This window comes from Gobius niger (genome assembly GCF_951799975.1).
Source record: "Gobius niger genome assembly, chromosome: 2".
In the NCBI taxonomy this organism is placed as follows: domain Eukaryota; kingdom Metazoa; phylum Chordata; class Actinopteri; order Gobiiformes; family Gobiidae; genus Gobius; species Gobius niger.
This window is the reverse complement of record NC_136853.1, coordinates 24,700,879-24,719,675: the sequence shown is the minus strand read 5'-3', so window position 1 is coordinate 24,719,675 and position 18,797 is coordinate 24,700,879. Positions and strand designations below refer to the sequence as shown.

General features: G+C 41.9%; 1 protein-coding gene and 1 long non-coding RNA gene across 4 annotated transcripts in view; one reads left to right on the top strand and one right to left on the bottom strand.

Moving 5' to 3' along the window:
- Window positions 1–9,624, bottom strand: part of LOC306959581 — a 44,264-nt gene extending 34,640 nt beyond the window's left edge. Inside the window, exons 1-3 of one of the 3 annotated variants that reach the window (XR_013792628.1) lie at window positions 9,431–9,624; window positions 7,613–7,747; window positions 3,503–3,679 (exon numbers count right to left, since the gene is read on the bottom strand). This is a non-coding gene — a long non-coding RNA (uncharacterized lncRNA). Of the gene's footprint in view, window positions 1–3,502; window positions 3,680–7,612; window positions 7,748–9,430 lie in introns of those variants that run through there. The other 2 variants (XR_013792629.1, XR_013792627.1) reach the window with 2 other exon arrangements.
- A 159-nt stretch (window positions 9,625–9,783) lies between these two features.
- On the top strand, window positions 9,784–17,360 carry lhx5 (LIM homeobox 5). The gene is made up of 5 exons (XM_079551946.1): window positions 9,784–10,344; window positions 11,502–11,725; window positions 12,294–12,571; window positions 14,169–14,334; window positions 15,447–17,360. The coding sequence occupies exons 1-5, from the start codon at window positions 10,172–10,174 to the stop codon at window positions 15,782–15,784; spliced, it is 1,179 nt and encodes a 392-aa protein (XP_079408072.1). The 5' UTR covers window positions 9,784–10,171; the 3' UTR covers window positions 15,785–17,360.
- Window positions 17,361–18,797: the final 1,437 nt, after the last annotated feature.

The following is an 18,797-nucleotide window of genomic DNA, read 5'->3' as shown; positions in this document are numbered from 1 at the left end:
AACAAAATGTATCAGACTGGTCGTTACGTGTGTCAATTCAGTACCAAATATGAGCAAGACAGTTTTGGAGAGAAATGACTCCGCCATCTGGGTTGTGTAGTTTTGCCATTGGTAGCTCGCGATCAACGCCCCCGGTTTACATCTTACCTCACAGACAGGACATTCAAAGTGAGTATAGATACCTGCTCCTCTAAGGTCCATAACATCACATGTGGTGTCCCACAGGGTTCGATTTTAGGCCCAGTGCTTTTTAACCTGTATATGCTTCCTCCTGGTGATGTCATCAGGAGAAATGGAGTCAACCTTCACAGCTATGTTGATGATACACAGTTATACATCTCCATGTCTCCTGGTGACACAAGGCCAATAGATGCACGTTTTAACTGCATTTTAGACATCAAATCCTGGATGGCAGAAAACTTTATCCAGCTTAACCAGGACAAAACTGAGGCCCAGAGAGAGGAGCTTTTCCACAAAACTCCAGTCACTGTCTTTTAATCCTTCCTCACAGTTAATATTTCACACATTGTCACCAAAATAGGTTTTTATCACTTAAAGAACAAAGCCAGAGTCCGCCACGTTCTCTCTCTCTCGAGCAAACAATGATGCATGCTTTTATCACCAGTCGTATCAAGTACTGTAATGCTCTGCTTTCTGGTCTCCCAAAAAGAGTATCTCAGGTTTACAACTTTAACAGAACTCTGCAGCTCGTGTCCTGACTAAGACTGGTTAAAATCACTGCATTGGCTCCCCGTGTGTTTCAAGATCGACTTTAAAGTTCTTTTAATGGTTTTTAAATGTCTTAATGGCCTTGGTCTTTCTTATCTTTCGGATGTGCTTGTACCTAATGAACTTTCATGGTCCCTGGGCTCCCACGGCAGGCATCTACTCGCCATTCCCAAAGTCAACAAAAAGACTCACGGCGCAGTATTATGGCCCTCGCCTCATGAACTCAGGAGGAACTCAGGGCCGCAGAGAATGTCAGATTTTTAAGATCAGGCTAAAATTCAAATAATAGTTATCTGTTTGTTGTTGACTGACTGACTGACTGACTGACTGCTGTACTAATTCCTCATACTGTGTGGCATGTTTGTTGTGCCCACTGTTGACCAGTGGAAGGTGCTGCTAGTTGATTCACTTGTATCTGCTGCTTGAGCCCCCAGTGGTCCCCTGCTTAATGGGAAGAGCCTGGCAAAGTGTGGTGGTTTGTCTGTCCCCAAACATATTGATCTCCTGCAAATAGGAAAACATTGGCCATAGAGTCTGCACTGGCCCGTCAAGCCAGGTCAGATTTCTGTGCCTCATGGGAATAGGAAAGGAATATCAAGTGCATTTGAAGACATTTGAAAAGAACACTTCTCCAAGTGATGCTTTGAGGTACTGTGGGTGCATACACAACTTACACTCAATAATACGTTTTCGAGACGCCAAATGGCAAAAGTACTGATTGTTAATAGCCTATATTGATTACACTGAGCAGTAAGAGCACAGGTCATTGACTGTCCTACTGTCTATATACTCTGACCAGAATTTAATTTAAAAGAATTGTGGAAAAATTGGCATCTAAAACAGGTCCATTAAAGGAAATGTATTAATGAAACCAGTGAACTGAACACTATGGCCATTTGAATCCCTGTGCGCGTGACAATAGAGTAAACGGGATTGCCTCCCAATTATGTCTCAAGGTAAACCTACACAGACACCCAAGAAAGTTTAGATATGAATATTTATAACAGTAGCCTCTTGTCTTGACTGGCAAAGCCTGCCAGTCATTGTCAAACAGGATTTAATCTTTTCAATTTCTGGTGCAAATATTCACATTGGCCACTGTTTGTTGCCCAGATTAATGAGGCTCTCGGCCCATAATCCTCTGCTGCTAATTCAAGTGGCCGTCGGTGTGGTTAGGCAGAAGGAGGCAATGCTGAGTGAACATACACAGGCCAGATTATTTCCTCTTTGTCTATGAAGCTGACTCGCTGAGGCTGTTCACACAACGCACTGTCACATTCTGTTCAGTGGAGGAATAGTGTTCCTATGGAAGGTCTTCAACATAAACATCACATGAAATTGTTCCACCCAGACTGTATTTTTCACATGAGTAATTAGAAAGACCTTTTATATTAAGTGATACATAAATAGATAAATAAATAAATAGTTGTAATTATCTGTTGGGTGGCCGTGTTAATAAAGTCTTTTGACGAAAATGTAATTTCATTTTAGTCGAGATTTAATCATAAAAATTCTTTGCAATTTTAGTCTGGCTTTAGTCCACTAAATTTAAGACAAATTTATATTATTTATTATAATCCTATTTAATCAAGGTCCTCTGGTTTGTGCAGCTTCTCCCACATGAACAAAGCTCAGACCTGTTCATTTGGCAGTGAATTTATATGATTTTCAGACTGTCAGTGGAAGTTTTTTTTTAGACTTTCCTTTTCATTTTTGTTAAGTCATATTTTAAAATATCTGGGAATTTTGGTTATAGTTTTAGTCTCATGAAAAACTTTTTATTAAGTTTTAGTCCAATTTTAGTCGGCAAAAATATGACTTTGACTAAAATTAAGACTAAATATTAGAGTTGCTGCTGGGTGGTTGCAGTGTCTAGACTTACTTCCTGTTCTCCTGGCTGCTTGTTTTGTTGACCGCTGCAGCCCCATCGTGCACATGCTGGACGTCATTTATCTGAGCTTTTCCTTTTCTGTTATTTTGGATAAACAGATAAACTGATGTTTAAACTAGAAGAGCCCAAAAGTGAAGCACTTGACCTTTATAATCACACACCACCCACCGTCTGTTTGAATGTAGTGTGTGAGTGGGAGGCAGTGTTGGTGGGATTATTCCTTTAAAGTAATCCAACTACTACTTACTGATTCTAGAAGTATCTAGTTACTTCTTTGCTTACTTTATTTCAAAAGTAATCTGATTACTGATTACCAATTACTTTTAAAAAGGATTAAAAAAAAGGATCAGGTCTGGCTGTTTAGATTTATGCTCCACATGGGCATCAGGACAAATCCTCCCATTTGAGCAGCTATACTATACAATAGTATTTCTATTATATAATAGAAGGAATATTGTTTGTACTATAATAGAAAGAATTTAATGTATTACAAATATAATGTATTATATTTGTAATACATTACTTAAAAAGTAACTAATTACAGTAGTGGCTTACTTAGTAATGCATTACTCGCCAACACAGGTGATTAGTGATCGTGGGGACTGATGGCACAGATTGGAAGCCTAGCTTTTGTCAGTCTGCCCAAGGACAACTATGGCTACAACAGTAGCTTACTATGACCAAGTAGGTGTGAATGACTATACTTAGATCATGTGACTACTCAAATAACCGTTTTTAAATAGAGGAGAGGAGGAGATGCTAAATGCTAACAACATCTTTGGTCTTTTTGTCTGACTGAGCGCATGCGTAAATGTTATGTTAGTCCTGAGCCGCTGCGACTCTGCGCGCCGTCCTTGTGGGCCAACCTGACCAGCATGATTTTAGAGGTCGGGGAAACTGGAACACCTGGAGGAAAACTGTCTGGCTGCCTTCAGTGCACTTCTGAAATGCTGCACCGCCTCCTGGGTTTGTCCCAGTTCCAGAGCGTGGTGTCCTGCACTGATCACCTCCTCCTTCCTCCTGCACAGCTCCCTCCACTCCACAGTCTTTCACCATCTTCTGGGAAGAGCGTAGCAGATGAATATAATCCGTCTTATTCTCCAGTGAACGAACATTAGTCAAAACAATAGTGGGAATACAAGACTTGTGAGGCTGTGAGACTTGCCTGGATACCTCCTCATTGCACGATAAAAGGCCATGCCGCTGCAGTGCTGCATACATACTGCAGCTAAAACGCTGAATATATAATTAACTTGTATTTGATTCAGTGTCTTTGGCACTGAATTATTGTTCTTTCAGTGTATCTGTTTGTTTAAATTTGTTTAAAAAAGGCATTTCTTCCTCAGAGTAAATGTCTGTAAGTCATGTTTTTACAATTTAACAGATTAAAGCATCATTACAATATTCATGTTTCTCCATAGCACTGGAATCTGCATCATACAAAAGGAGAGCGACGGTACAGGCTTCACTACTGTTTATGCAAGCTCTCAGTCGTACAGGAGTTTTCCCTTACAAAAAAGTACTGGGTTGCTTTTGCCCTGCTATTCAAATACAATGCTTTATGTCAAGAGTTTAATTGTTATTATTAATTTTGTCATGACAATAACGTTGCCATATAATAGTGTTGGACAGTCTGGATCCGGAAGATGGGCTGAGAGCAGTTACAGACCTTATATTCAACAGATTTTAAATGTTACAGAGACATGCTCTACTCCTGTGCTTCCCTGGTTCCTCTCCACATCCCCTTAACTAAAAGCACCTTCCATCCATCGCTTGGTCCATTAGTGCTGCAGATGGAGGAGGCTGGTCCTGCGGGCTGTGTGCGACCCTACTCTGATTAATAGAGTAGGTGAGGGCAAAGGTGCAATGCGCACCCCCATTCATTAGCTCATTAGGATGGCCCACAGTGGAAGGTGATCTGCCTCATTATATCTCAACGACAGGGGCTGAACTCCACACACGGGCGCCATTCACTCAGGCTTTTACTCTTTAAACTAGCCACGTCCCATCCAGCCTCTTTTTTTATACACTATTCCATAGAAAAGTCACACCACTCCGCACACAGGTTGACTGCAGAATACGCCCATCACTCCCCCACAGTGGTTTCAATATTCATGTATTGGCAACAAGGTGCATTTGCAGGCTTTTGTCCACTTTATTTCCTTCCTCTTTTTTTAATTCTTTGTAGCCACACATTTCTTTTAAACCGCTTGCAACACTGTGTGGGTGTCAGGGGGACTGCTCTGGAATGGTTTAGGTCATACCTCAATGGGAGGTCTTTTTCCGTCAAACTGGGGGGACTCCACTTCCACCTCTGGGTTCAATCCTCGGTCCAGTATTATTTGCACTATGTTTGTTATCATTTATATGCTGATGACTGATGATATCTAAGAAAGTCACGGGACCCCTGACACCCCTGTTGGACTGTCTTGGTGACATCAAGGCTTGGTTGGCAGAGATTTTTTTTCTGTTTAGATCAAGGAAAAACAGAAGTGCCTAAGAATGAATCGTAAAATCGGGGGGAACAGGGCCTTCTCTGTGGTCGGCCCCAGACTCTGAAATGCTCTACCCCCAAACAGAGTCATGCATTTGCTGGACTACTGTAACTCCCAGCGTGCCCTAAAAGTCCTTTGAGAAGCTTTCAGGTAGATTTTATGTCTTAGGGACCAGGTCTGCGAACTAGCTTTTAGCTATACGGCCTATGAGCATGGCATCGGTTATTGTAACAATGCTTCTTGTTCTGTCCCTATCAAATAAACATATAAATAAATAATTAAAATAAGATAACACATTACTCCTGTGCTAAAGTCTCTCCACTGGCTTCCTGTCCAGTCTGGAATTAAATCTAAAATCCTGCTCCTCACATTTAATAAAAGGTATGGCTCTGATCTATCTCCAAGACGATATTTTCATTGTAGCTCATGTTTAAAGGGACTAGATGCAAGTTCGTCATTTTTGTGCTCACTACTGCCACCTCAGGTCTTAAACGTTGCTGCAGGTTCAATATTAAGCTCGTGCATGACGGCACCTCAGACCCGAATTAACAGCTTTTTGAGTGACAGTGCAGGATTTTAGAGGCAGTTGTGGTGAACAGGTCTGGGCTCATTCTACACATTAGGACATGGCTGGACCATGAAGGGGGAGGAAAATACTTAATCTTAACATTTTTAAACTCCGTATAGTCCCTTTAAGAGCAGACACAGTCTCTAGATTTACGACGGGGCTCAAAACGTTCCTATTGGAATCAGCTCATGGGGAGGTCAGATAGGTAAAGCTCTAACCCACAGCCAAAGCAGTGCTGCCCTAGGAGGAATAATGCTGGGGGAATTAGGGCGCACTGAACCCTAGCTCATCTCACTGCATACACCTTGTCTTTTGATTCTGATATTTCCTTTATCTGTAGACTGTTCACAATTCACATGGTGTCCCCCCTGTCCCACTCCACCCTGGGGAGTGGCCTCTGTTTCAGATGCCTTGCTGCTGGCTGCTTGTTACCCCAGTATTAACTGACCGACTGGACGTTGGTATTGCAGTCTTCAGCCCTATCCGTGGAGGAATCCCTACAAGGACTGGACGTGCTTCCACATGCATCGAGCCCTGTCTGCAGAGGGAATCCCATCAGCCCTGGGTCTATCTATAGCCTGTCCGTCCATGGGAGTGGATCTCTCCTTCTGTGGTTCTCCTCGAGGTTTCTCTTTACTCCCACTGGGTTTTGAGTTTTTCTTTGCCGTGTAGGAGGGTCTAAGGACGGGAGATGGCTCGGCACGTTTCCATCTGCTGCAGACGCTTATTTAGACATGACCTCTGTCTGGACCTTATTGCCTGGACACAACATTTCCTTGGACATTCCATTGTGTTTTTGTTTTTGTTTCATTGTTGTTTGTGGAGCCTGTGAGGCAACTCCTGTTAGGCCATACAAAACAATTGATTGATTGATTGATTGCTCCTCATTTACCCAACAGAGCAAAATTGTTTTCAAAGCTCATGCAATATATTAATTTCTAATTCATTTCAACTTTCAATTAAAAAAAGCATTTTCCACTACAGAATTCTGTCGATTAGTCATTAGGTTGGCTCATTTTTGTCAGTCCAACTTTTTATTTCCTCACCCAACATTTTGGTTTTACCTTTGCTTTATAGTAAAAATGAATTTACACATCATCATTACTTTAAAATATAGATTTTCTTTCTCAATGTGCTGAAAGGTTTAATTCTAGTAAAATGGCTCCTCCCGAAGGCAGTGAATCCTCGAGAGGAGAGCCCCATGATGCTCCTTCAGGCTCGCATCAGGTACTGCATATAATCCAGGTGACATTACAATTATGGCATAGTTCCAGGATGACTCTCTAATTAAACATTAGTTCATGCTGTTTGTACAAGGGTTCAATAGTACATCTTTGACATTTCCTCAGTCTATATGAAGAAGCATGCTCTATGAAAAATATTCTATTGAATTTGTTTGTATTTTGTGGGCACAACTTTGTGCTGAGTTTTGTGCCGTTTTTCTGCACTGTGTGAAATCAGATTCCCATTTTGTTTGGTTTTGTCAGAAGCTGGTAAATTGTCAATAACTTATACACTATAGATATTAAACCTTTAGAATTGTTACATCGAGAATGTTATCTCTAAGTTAGGTGTGTATTTTTGTGTGCTCATGCATATATAGCATACAAAACCCTCTCTATTTGAGGAGGCAGTGGTGGCTGGCTGCAGTAAGATAGAGGTGTTGGTGGGCTGAGCAGAACGAGACAGAAGCCGAGAGAGATAGAGGGGAAAGAGAAAGTCCCTGAGGCGTGTCCGGGCTGTGATGGCTCCCCTGACAAGCTCCTGTGTAATGGTCTCCCTCTCTCTCTGAGTGCTGTGAAATTGCAGGCGGTGCTCTACAGCTGAGGACTCACAGGAGACAAACGGCCTTTTAATTCAGAGCGCAAGGAGGTGACAGAGAGGGAGGCCCTAAGGGAGGGCTACCAATCAGACATCCATCATACTAACCTCTCTCCTGGGACTGTCCATGCCAAAAAGGGGCCCTGAAGGTGGTCTCCGGCAGACATGTGTGTTAGGCGTATGCAGGCGGGTCAGGGTGAATGAATGAAGAGAGGGAGGTCTGCTCAGGTGTCCTGCCTGTCACTGTGGAGGTTAAGACAGGGGGCATTTAGTCAGGAGCTTTTTTGTGTATAATGAAAACTTTTTCTAATGTATTGTAGTTTTATTACATGAATACCTAAGTGCATTATTCAAACGTATACCATGCATTACATAACAAATAGAATAAATCAGGGGAATAACAACATGCTGCAAAAGCGAAGGCCTCTTAGTTTAGCAAGGGACTGATACTCATTTTTAATGACTGGACCTTGAGTAGCATGTGATGATGGCCTAAAGTAACACTTTCACTAGTCTGTAGTATCGGCAAAACAATTCAGATTAACATTCTGTGATTTGATGATTAGTTTTGATCTGGAATCTGTGGAGCTTTCTTTACAAATGTCTGGCATTGAATGATAATGAGCCATACTCCAATATAACGATATAGAAAGACATTTTTCAGTGTACGGTTTTCAAAGGACCAATCAAGACTACATTTAACAAATGGGGTTGACTGAATACAATACTGAATTGAGTTTCAAGGTGTACATATACTGTGCGTTTTTTATATAGATATATATATTTTTGATCTTATCATGTTTTTTCCTTTTTTATGAGCCCACAAAGTTGCCAACAACCCATTTCAACCCATTGCAAGCAAACAAAAGAAACATGATCCACACAGTTCAAGCTATCGCTGAAAGGATTTTAAGAAAGACAACATGTATAAAAGGTGCAGAGCCTTGGAGTAAGCTGAAAAAGCAGCTTGTATAGCACTGATCCTTGAGCCATACAGTATCATATCGGAATCTGTTAAATATAGACTGTGTGATGTGCTCTCTGTGATTATGAATCGCCTTCTGTCCTTGGTGTTTCCAGCCTTCAGCACCACGGACAGCTCCTATAGTCTTCTTCACAGGTGAGGTTCATTTAACGCAAGCAATGGTCAAAGTAAGCTGGCTCTGTAATTCCTGTGCATGAGACAGACCTAATTTAAAGTACGAGTTCCGGGTTATACGTCTCACATGGTGGAGGCAACAGGAAGCAGCTACTGAACTTACATAAGGTGATGTAATCTGAAATCTTAGACCAGTGCTACCCCTCATTCTACCTATGATAAAATAGAAGCCTAAGCCTATTGACTGTTCAGGGAGGCTTATTAGGTTACTTTGTCAAGTTTTCCTTAAAATGTTTTAATATGAGTGTCAATTTAGCAAAGTGAAATAAAGGAACAAACCTATAGCAGGCTTACTGCGGCTAATTCCTGTTTTAAAGCCTATTAAAGAAAACAAAGTTCAACAGTTCAGTTGTTCTGTAGGATATATAGTAGGCCTATACCGTTAGGCCTTATAGGCCTATATTAACTTTTGTCTTCTTTTGTCTATTAAGCTTTGTTGTTTGCACATTCTCTCTAAATGTTATCTTGAGCAACTCAAAATGAGCCAGACTTCGCACCTAATGTCATTCAAATGAAGCATTAAAATGCCCTTAATGCTTCCACACGTCCGCGGTTCAGCCTCGACATGAATTAGCCTCGTGCGTGTTTGCTTAACAGAAACGAGTAAGACGGGGCAGTTGGTAAATATTTAAATTCCTTTCGATTGGTGGCCACTGTGTTAAAGCACCGGGTGAGCGGACTCCTCTATTGATGACCTGTTACTAATCCATCACATTTCCCTGTAAAAAGCTTTCTGCATGACAAAAGACCCCCGCCCCCCGGCTCACCTGCCTCGCACAGGGCTCCAGGCTGCAGGAGCAGCATATACATTATCTTTGTCTTGCTTGCTTTAAATCAGCTGTGGAGGTAAGTTTAATCTCTACCCGTTCTGCATTTTCTGAGTAAACCCTGTGGCCGATTTATCCCGTGGTCGTAGCGTTTAAGGCCAGAGTAAAAGTCCAGTCCTGCTGAGCAGCAGCCTGGGTGCACAGCCATGTTTTGAGTTGAGGAAATTGGGACTTGGGTCCGCGCGGAGGCTACGAGCACGTAACCATGACAACTGCACTCTGATTGGCTGCTGCTGCTGGAGAATTAAGCGGGGCGTCATCCAATGTGCGGCCTCCTCAGACCCTGATAACTCTGGCACAACGATGCGCAAGAAAGTGGCGACGCCGAGAACCGCGCTGGGGAAATGAATGGAGTCCAACAACTAAGGTGGTGAAACCACGAAGACTTTACCGAATGAGAGATTTGATTCAAAGCGAACCAAAATAATCTTGTACGATGCCATTGTTTTGAGCCGCTCGTATTTTGTTTCTACTTTTTTCTGAGGATTGTGACAAGTGGTAAGACAGTGCTCTTTCCGAAGCCGGACTAATTTCACTTTTGGGTGGACACCGCTTTGCCTCTAAGCGGGGTCCAGTTTCTAGTGTAGCGGACTATTTTCCAGCGCCAAGACGTTGTTCCGCGGAAATCCGGCTGGTGCCAGTCTGAGCAACGCTGTCATCGGCGTCTTGCAGGCCGGGGTCATGATGGTCCATTGTGCCGGCTGCGAGCGTCCAATTCTGGACCGCTTTCTCCTCAACGTGCTCGACAGAGCGTGGCATGCCAAGTGCGTCCAGTGTTGCGAGTGCAACTGCAACCTCACGGAGAAATGCTTCTCCAGGGACGGCAAGCTTTACTGTAAAATGGACTTCTTCAGGTAACTCAATAGAAGATAACTAAGAGGACTGATGATGTGCAAGGACTTTAAAAAGAAGAATATATATGATTCTGACTTTACACTATTGAACATTGTTGGTCTGTGTTGGCAAATGAATATCAACAATGATTGCATTTCTATGCCCACATCCAATGACCAAAACGCTTGTGTTGACAGTTGACTTAAGGCCTTTTCTTGCGCGCGGGACATTGGTGCTCTTCTGTTTTCATACCGTAGAATCATCATTTAGGCATCAGCCACATGGTGATCTCTCAAATGGTCCAAGTAGAATTGTGAGACAGAAAAGGGTGGTTAAGGCCACATTCTATGACTTTTTCCATGTGTGCCTGTGTGTTTATGAAATTGCTAGCCTACTCAAAGCGCACGGTCTTTGATGGGGCTGCTACAATTGGCAAGACTCAGGTTTGGCCCTCATATGTCCCATCAAGCACTGAATCTCAATTGTGACACATTTGCTGGGCAAAGCAGTCTGCTAATTACATCCATTTGTTGTGTAGTGACGTGGGGCCTTATGGGAGGGTGCATGAGAAAAGGGACAGTGATACGATGGGGATTGTGGAGACCAGATCACATTAGTGTAAAAACAATAGCGCACAAAAGGAGCGCTTGCGTTAACCTGGAGACTTAAGCAGCGCCCTGCGGTCACAGCCAAGTCCAGCTGTGAGCCCACTGCGAAAGTGTACCGTGCACTGCTTCTCCACAGACAGGGATCCACCACAGGCATTCCCCATGGTTCACCAATGAAATATGGGGTTGGCACTATTTTGTGCGTCTCAGCAATGAGTGTGTATCCACCAGCATTAAAAGGGTGAATATGGATTAGGAGCAGATTTCACGCGCTTAGATGCTCATGCTCTGCCTAATCCCATAATATATCCGTAGGTACAATGTGTTGATTGTCACTAATGCGTTTTTCGTGGGGTTATTGTCAAAGCATCTCCATCAAAATGAGCCGTTTGTCTGCTCCAAATGTCTTGAGCTACATCCCTATAATTAACAGCGTTTTATGGGTTGCTTCAGGCTTTATATAAGCACATAATAGGCCTATAATAATACAATATAATATAACATATTATCATATATCATAATTAATATAATATAACAGGAACTGACATGTATGTTTATTTTTCTGGCAGGCGCTTCGGGACAAAATGCGCAGGCTGTCTGCAAGGAATCTCGCCAAACGACCTTGTGCGTAAAGCACGGAGCAAAGTGTTTCACCTGAACTGTTTCACGTGCATGGTGTGTAACAAGCAACTGTCCACGGGAGAGGAGCTGTATGTCATCGACGAAAACAAGTTTGTGTGCAAAGAAGATTTTTTGACATCCGGAGTCATCAAGGAGGTCAGCCTTAATTCAGGTATAAATTAAGCGATTTCACGTCTCCGTTTCTGGGAACAATATTTAGGCTAAACACCGTAGATCAAAAATAGCTGTACGACAAAGAAGTGTGGGCGACGAGATCAATTTTAGACGAGGTCTGGTAGCCTTAATTGTTGTAATATTTTTTTTTATTTTTTTTGCAATGAGCATATGGCATAAACCCATCTGATAGGCTACATCTGATATCTGATCATCAGATAGAATAGTCTTTGAGCATAACTATTTATCGCTGTGATTTATGTTTCCACACTTCAGCGGGTGAGAAAGGCTTTAGGCTAAAGGTTTCCATCTATTTCTCGGTTTGCTTTCTTTAATTTTAATCTTTTTTTCTGTGACCAATAAAAGGCCAAATTAATCCACTCCATATAGGATGGTTTCATCATAAAGCCGTGGCTTGAGTCTGAAATTATACTAATTACTATATTATACTATTATACTTTTTTTGTCCTGATTTATCAGCGTTACGCCCATTAGTAATTTTTGTTTTATGACACGAATCGATTTTTGCTACGTGTCACGTGACCTTAGTGTGCTCGTGTCCACAGTGTCCTCGTGCACAGACAGAAGTTTATCTCCAGACCTGGCGGACCCGATTCAGGATGACATTAAAGAAACCGACAACTCCACGTCTTCGGATAAGGAGTCCAACAACATCGAAAACGAGGAGCAGACGTCTGGTACCAAGAGACGCGGGCCGCGGACCACCATCAAGGCCAAGCAGCTGGAGACGCTAAAGGCCGCCTTCGTGGCAACTCCGAAACCCACGCGGCACATACGAGAGCAGCTGGCGCAGGAGACGGGCCTGAACATGCGTGTTATTCAAGTGAGCTCCTCTGATCACTTTTATTTAATGAAGTCCTTGGACTGAACAGGATGTTGCTACGGAATAAGCCATGGCCCAATATCTCAGTATCCAAGTAACGCGGTTAACGCACCAATAATAAGATACCGAGATGATATTAATAGCAAAAATAATAACAATATTAATAGCCTGATAATTATAATAAAATAATAATTGTTGTTATTATTAATAATAATATTATTATTATTAGGCTATTATCATTATTGTTGTTGTCGCCTATTGTTTAAATTCGATGTGACTGACTAATAATGACGCACACTACCATTTAATGAGCATAGGATCAGTTTTGTTTCCACATTAACCGAGTGACCAGTGCGTCTCTGTTCTCTAAACGCGTCCCTTCGAAGCACAAACAAACAGAGCCGCACTTGTGTCTGGTTCAGACTGTGTCAGGATGATTAGCGCCCGCTCTGCCAACTGTGATGTGGCTTTTTATGCACTCACTGTAATTATCGCTGATTTCACAGATTTACATAACACCCTCCCCCCTTTCCCACCTCTTACTCACTTACAGCCACCCCCCCCAAACACACACACACATAATCCAACCCCCCCCCCCCAGATAAAAACCAACCCCCTCTATATGAGGTGCATCCACTCTGCTCCATCAGTCCGTGCACCAGTTGGTCAATCAATCAATATATCATACCCAGCCTTCCACCAGGTAACCGGGCTTTGGATCAGTCGCGGGCCAAAATGGAGGCAGCGTTTGTTAAATTGCTGTAGATGCTGGGAGCCCCGTGAGCTGCCTCTAGACGCCCGAGTGTGTAATCCCTAAGCAATGCTCTCTCGAGGGGAGCAGGAGCATTTCCATAAAAATGTAGCCTACAGTTAGACGATTGTTCTCTCATAAGCAGGTGTCGCCATGCTGCCTGAGTACAGAGAGCGATGTCTAAGTGGTTTGGAGGTGTTTTTTGTTTTGCTGTTTTATGTGTGTGTTTTTGTTAATCTGCGCAGCACAGTGGGATGCATGCCTCTGGTGTAGACCAGGCTGGTGTGAACATACATCATTATGCAGCAAAGGCAAACGAGATGTGTTTTGAGTTTATGATGCAAAAAATTTCTTCCATATGGTGGGGGAAAAAAAATCTGCCTTTGTTCCTCACAGATCACTTCACTTAACGTTTGTGATTAGCCCTTTGTACTCGGATTTATAGTTTCTATTTGAACCTTTACATTCTACCTATTACAGTAATCCCATTGTTCAACAGCAGAAGTACTTTAACAATTACAGTGAAGGGAAAATGGCTGTAAAATAGAATAAACTTGCTGCATAATGTCATATTTTTCCAACTGAACATAAGATGTCTAATTTAGATACTTGGTCTTCTCGAGTACATTGCATTATTTTGTTTGGACAACATGTATGGAACCATTTCTAAAGCATTTCTCAAAGCTAATTGGAGACGTATATATCATATATTTTTTTTGAATGGTGTTCCATTATGCAATAAATTAAAAAAAACCTTGTAAAATATTTCTAAATATTGCACAAATTCCTTCATTCCAGAAAATAATAATGAAAAATTGCTGACATGTTACTTTCTGTTGATCTCAGGTTTGGTTCCAGAACAGAAGATCGAAAGAACGGAGAATGAAGCAGCTGAGTGCCCTGGGGGCCCGGCGACATGCGTTTTTCCGGGGCCCCAGGCGGATGAGGCCCCTGGGTGGGAGGATAGAGGACGCGGACATCCTTGGACCTGGGGCATACAGCTATTATGGAGGTAACACTTTCTTTTTTATGATTATGAAAGCATGCTGTCCACTAGTACCAATTATACTGCGTTAGATATGGAAATGGGCAAACACAATATCACATCCAAACATTCTGAGAATTCAATGATAAAAACTCAAATATGCTAAACTCTGCTGCAGTACTTAAATATATATAAATATGACGACATTTTAAGAGCAGCTAAATATTCACAAGGTAAAAATGCAACTGCCGTATGTTTAGCCTGACGCAAAGACAACAGTATTACCTAATCCATTCCGTATATATATAGCACCGTATATATAAATAATTTCAGAGACAAAAACACATTTTCTTTGACTTTTACTTGCTTATTCAAATCTTGTTCAAGATTGCTTTGGTGCAATTGTGTACGTTTTGAAAAAGTAACTTTCTTTACAGTGTTCACATGTACAGTGCTCATGTGAACACTGTCAGGGTAACACATACGAGGGAGACCAATCAAACACCCGCCTCATACATGTATGACGGGAATCACAGCTTTTACATTACCATAAAAGTATGCTTTTATTTTAGAATCACACATTCATTTATACATTCTATAGGATAGTGATGTGTTGTTGGTAAAATGTTATTCTGCCAAATGTTTATTGAAATCTTCACTTTGTATTCTAATTGGTTCATTATGCTGATCTGGTGTTAAGCTCGTGTGTTGCATTTTTTTTTCAAAGCGTATAAAAGATTTTTTTTTTGGCCCAGAGACTATTCAAGGTTTTCTTTTGTTCTTACGTTGTCTATTCATTTTAACTTTACACATTTGGAGGTGTGAGTAATCTGAATTTAACTATGTTGTATTTTGAATGTGCAAATATACTAAATCCAATATCATTTTCCACTTAATAGTAAAGGTTTTAGTGCTCTACACCGAGCAACATGCCAGATAAATGTGGTGTGCAAAAGTCAGGAGCTGGGGAATGAAGTTGCTCACTGAAATGGAGCTACAAGAAATGGGACATGATGGATTCAATCATTTAGGTTGCGGTGTAGCATTCTCCGCGTACATTAATTATCAGTCCATACTGTGTAATGTAAAACTGTAACAAAGCAATTTCATGCAGTGAACGCATATCTGTCTGTCCACAGAGTACCAAGGAGACTACTATGGTGCAGGGAATAACTATGACTTCTTCCCACATGGTCCTCCCTCGTCTCAAGCCCAGTCTCCAGCAGAGTCCCCGTACTTGTTAGCCTCTGGACCAGGGGCCATGGAGGGCTCGGGGCACCACCCCTCAGAAGACCAAAGGTTCACGGACATGATCTCCCATGCAGAGTCACCTAGTCCAGAGCCCGGCTTACAGACTGTCCCAGGAGAGGGATATGGAGGTGGACCCAGCCCCCCTTTCTCTTTAGCCAGTAACTCCAGCTACAGTGCTCCCATGTCCCATCAAGGCCAGGAGATGGGAGAGACTACAGCTTGGTAATGGACTGAATAGGCCTAATCGAATTCAGGAGATGAACTGACTAAATCCATATTCTGGAGTAATGTTGAGATTTCTGCAAAGGACTGATTGTCACTGCTCATGAACTGACTCCACTTTAAATGGGTCAGGACAACTTGGAAAAAGTCATTACCCTGCCTGGATTAACGTACTTGAAATATGACAAATATTTCTACAACTCCATCCAGCAAAGTGCCCAAAGTTCCCCTCCATGTGTGTGAAGGCTGTATCTGTAGTCTCACTGTAGAGAGAAAATGACGCCAAAGGGGACACCCTCACTCCCCCCATTACTTCAGTGTACCATCCCTGTTCCTTTACATCTGGTATTATTTCTGAAGCACTGGACGCTACCCAAACATCATTTAAAACAAAGAGTCAAGTTCATGCTTTTGTCTAAACACAAATTAATTATATATGACAAAGGCATGTTCTGTTTTAGGTCAACTGAGAGGTTAATGCTTTATCTACTGGTCATATACAGTACTTATTACTTAATGGCATCGACTTGGTCTTGGACAAACCCTTGCCACTGTCTTTGCTCATAAGATGCACTAAATGCATTCCTGATCAAAGCTTAAATAAAAGATGTGTGTGCCATTATTCAAAACACGGACACAATTATAAAGACACTTGGACTAGGTGACTGTGACACACACAAACCTCACACCCTTCCAGGCGGCCCTGATAGCTGTGCTCCGCGCACTGCTTCACCTGACCTTCCTTTTGTTACTGTCCCTTTTAAAAAACATGTTTTAATGGAAATGATTTTCAAAAGAACATTGAACCTATAATGGAGAATCTCCTTCAACAGCTGAGGTCTCTTTCCTCTAAAGAGAGAAAACAAAAGAGGGGGCAGACAACATCTGTGACATTTCCACAGTCTGCACTGAAGTAGTCATTGCCATCTAGTGGCCATGTGCAGAACAGCACTGAATCTAGTGTGTAGGTGGGAATCTTTGTATCGCAGCAATCAGAAACTCACATATAATTCTCTACGGTTCCAGGGCTTTGGTTTGAAGGTCTAGCCTTTGTGGAGCTGCTGTAAAAGGGCACAATATTTTCTTCACAGTACAAAGAGTGCAGGGAGACAAACTGTACAAGCCAAGAAGCAAAGATAATATTCTGTTGAAACCCTTTTGTGTAATACATTTGAATTTTGTTTTATACTTTCAGATAAACATTTACTTCATACAACACTTATGATGCTGATTTTCCCTCATGAGCTGGCTCTACTTGACATGACCAATTGAGGCCATTACTTAGGCCTATTCGTTAGGGCGTCACATCAGATCTTGAAGAATGTGTCTTAAGTGTGATTCACTGAAGTACCACTGCTGTGTTTTGGTGTGTGTGTGTGTGTGCGTGTGTGTGTGTGTGTGTGCGTGTGTGCGTGTGTGTGTGTGTATACCATGAGCTGTGAGCAAGGCGTGCAATATGTATGAGTGTTGCAAGGTGTGAATGAGTGTGTGCTCAATAAAAAATTAAAGGGGTCTGTAAAATTTCTATGTACATAGCACTGGTAATAAAAATCTCTTACAACTCAAAATAAATTGTTATATCTTTATACTGCGCAAACTGCAAAACTACATGGCGGATATGAATAGATGCAGATGCTGAATAACTTTCAAAGAAGCCATTTTTGGAGTTCAATTTCTGTATGTTTATACTAGACTCTGCTGTATTGTATGGCATATTCAGTACTCTCGTATTTTGAGATAGGATTTTCAGTAAAAAAAAAAAAAAAGCAGTGAAGGCATATCACTCTGCTGTGTATTTGATCATGGTGGTCTCCTTCTAACCACGTTCATCTATCTCAGTTTGAAATCTGCCCATTTGATTGCTTGTTACTGGATTTTGAGCTATTTTGAGCTATTATTGTCTGCAGTTTGCTCTTTGTTGTTAGAACCGCATCAGCAATAGAAACGAATATTGGAGTTGTGGGGTTTGGAACATGAGACTCTGTGACTTGTGAGAACAAAAAGTACTAAGAACTAACAAATATAAAAGGGATTCCCATGGCAGTACTGGAGCACTTTGGCATTTCTTAAGATTAAGAAAGCAAAACTGAATAAAAATGGAAAATTGTTTTGAAATTTATTTCAATTAATTTGTGAAGTAAAACCTTTGCACTTGATAGTATATTAGCTTTATGTGAAACATCAGACATGATCTATTTACTTATAAACTGACACTTTCGTTGACCACTTTCTAAGTACAGTTTGTAACGGCCTCAACGTATGGCGGTGCTTAAAATATAAATGAAGCCCACAATGTATGACACCCATTACTACACATGCTACACTTTTACACATGATCATTTACATGAGCTTATCTGTAGCGCAGGGTAAGGATTTTTTTAATACATAAATAATCCCAGGTGAGCCCAAAAGAATAAATAAATGGGCAACAATAATTAAAAGAGTTGAACTGTCGATATGCAGACTGGTGTCTTACACAGCTCTGAGGCTCAGGTCGAGAAATGCTCTGAACGTCTGACTGTAACCTGTGTTTCTCTTGGTCCCCCACCCCCCCAAAACCCTCTCCCCTTAATTCCCCTCTTTATCCCCCTCTCACTGTGGGCCAGGTGGGCTCGTGGCGGCCCAGGTCTGCAGTCATTTTCCCCCTGACTGGTTTTAATGTACAGGCTAATACGCGCACACACCGGCAGACACACACATGCCGAGGAGGATGTGGTTTCAGCTCTGGCCTGTCCATTACAGAGAAGTGCTCCATGCTCTCTTATATATATTTATTTCTCCCTGTGTTTTCTCTCTGGAGTATTTCCCCTCACTTCTTCCTTTATTGTTTTATATCTGCAGTTCGGAATCTCCAGCAGAGCAAGCCACACAGGGAAAATGACTCGAAGGAGGGCAGGTTATTGGAAATTAGACCATACTCTGTGAGGGTCCATAAACAAATCAGCGGTGGGGCCCCCGTATACATGCACCGCTGCGTCCACATGCACATATACTGAGGCTGCACGCTAAATGCACAG

What these genes read in the sequence shown, in the direction of transcription:
- lhx5 (XM_079551946.1), top strand. Translation starts at nt 10,172, where the DNA reads ATGATGGTCCATTGTGCCGGCTGCGAGCGTCCAATTCTGGACCGCTTT. An exon ending in TGTAAAATGGACTTCTTCAG is followed by an intron (nt 10,345 to 11,501) that starts GTAACTCAATAG and finishes TTTTTCTGGCAG; the next exon opens with GCGCTTCGGGACAAAATGCG. An exon ending in TGAACATGCGTGTTATTCAA is followed by an intron (nt 12,572 to 14,168) that starts GTGAGCTCCTCT and finishes TGTTGATCTCAG; the next exon opens with GTTTGGTTCCAGAACAGAAG.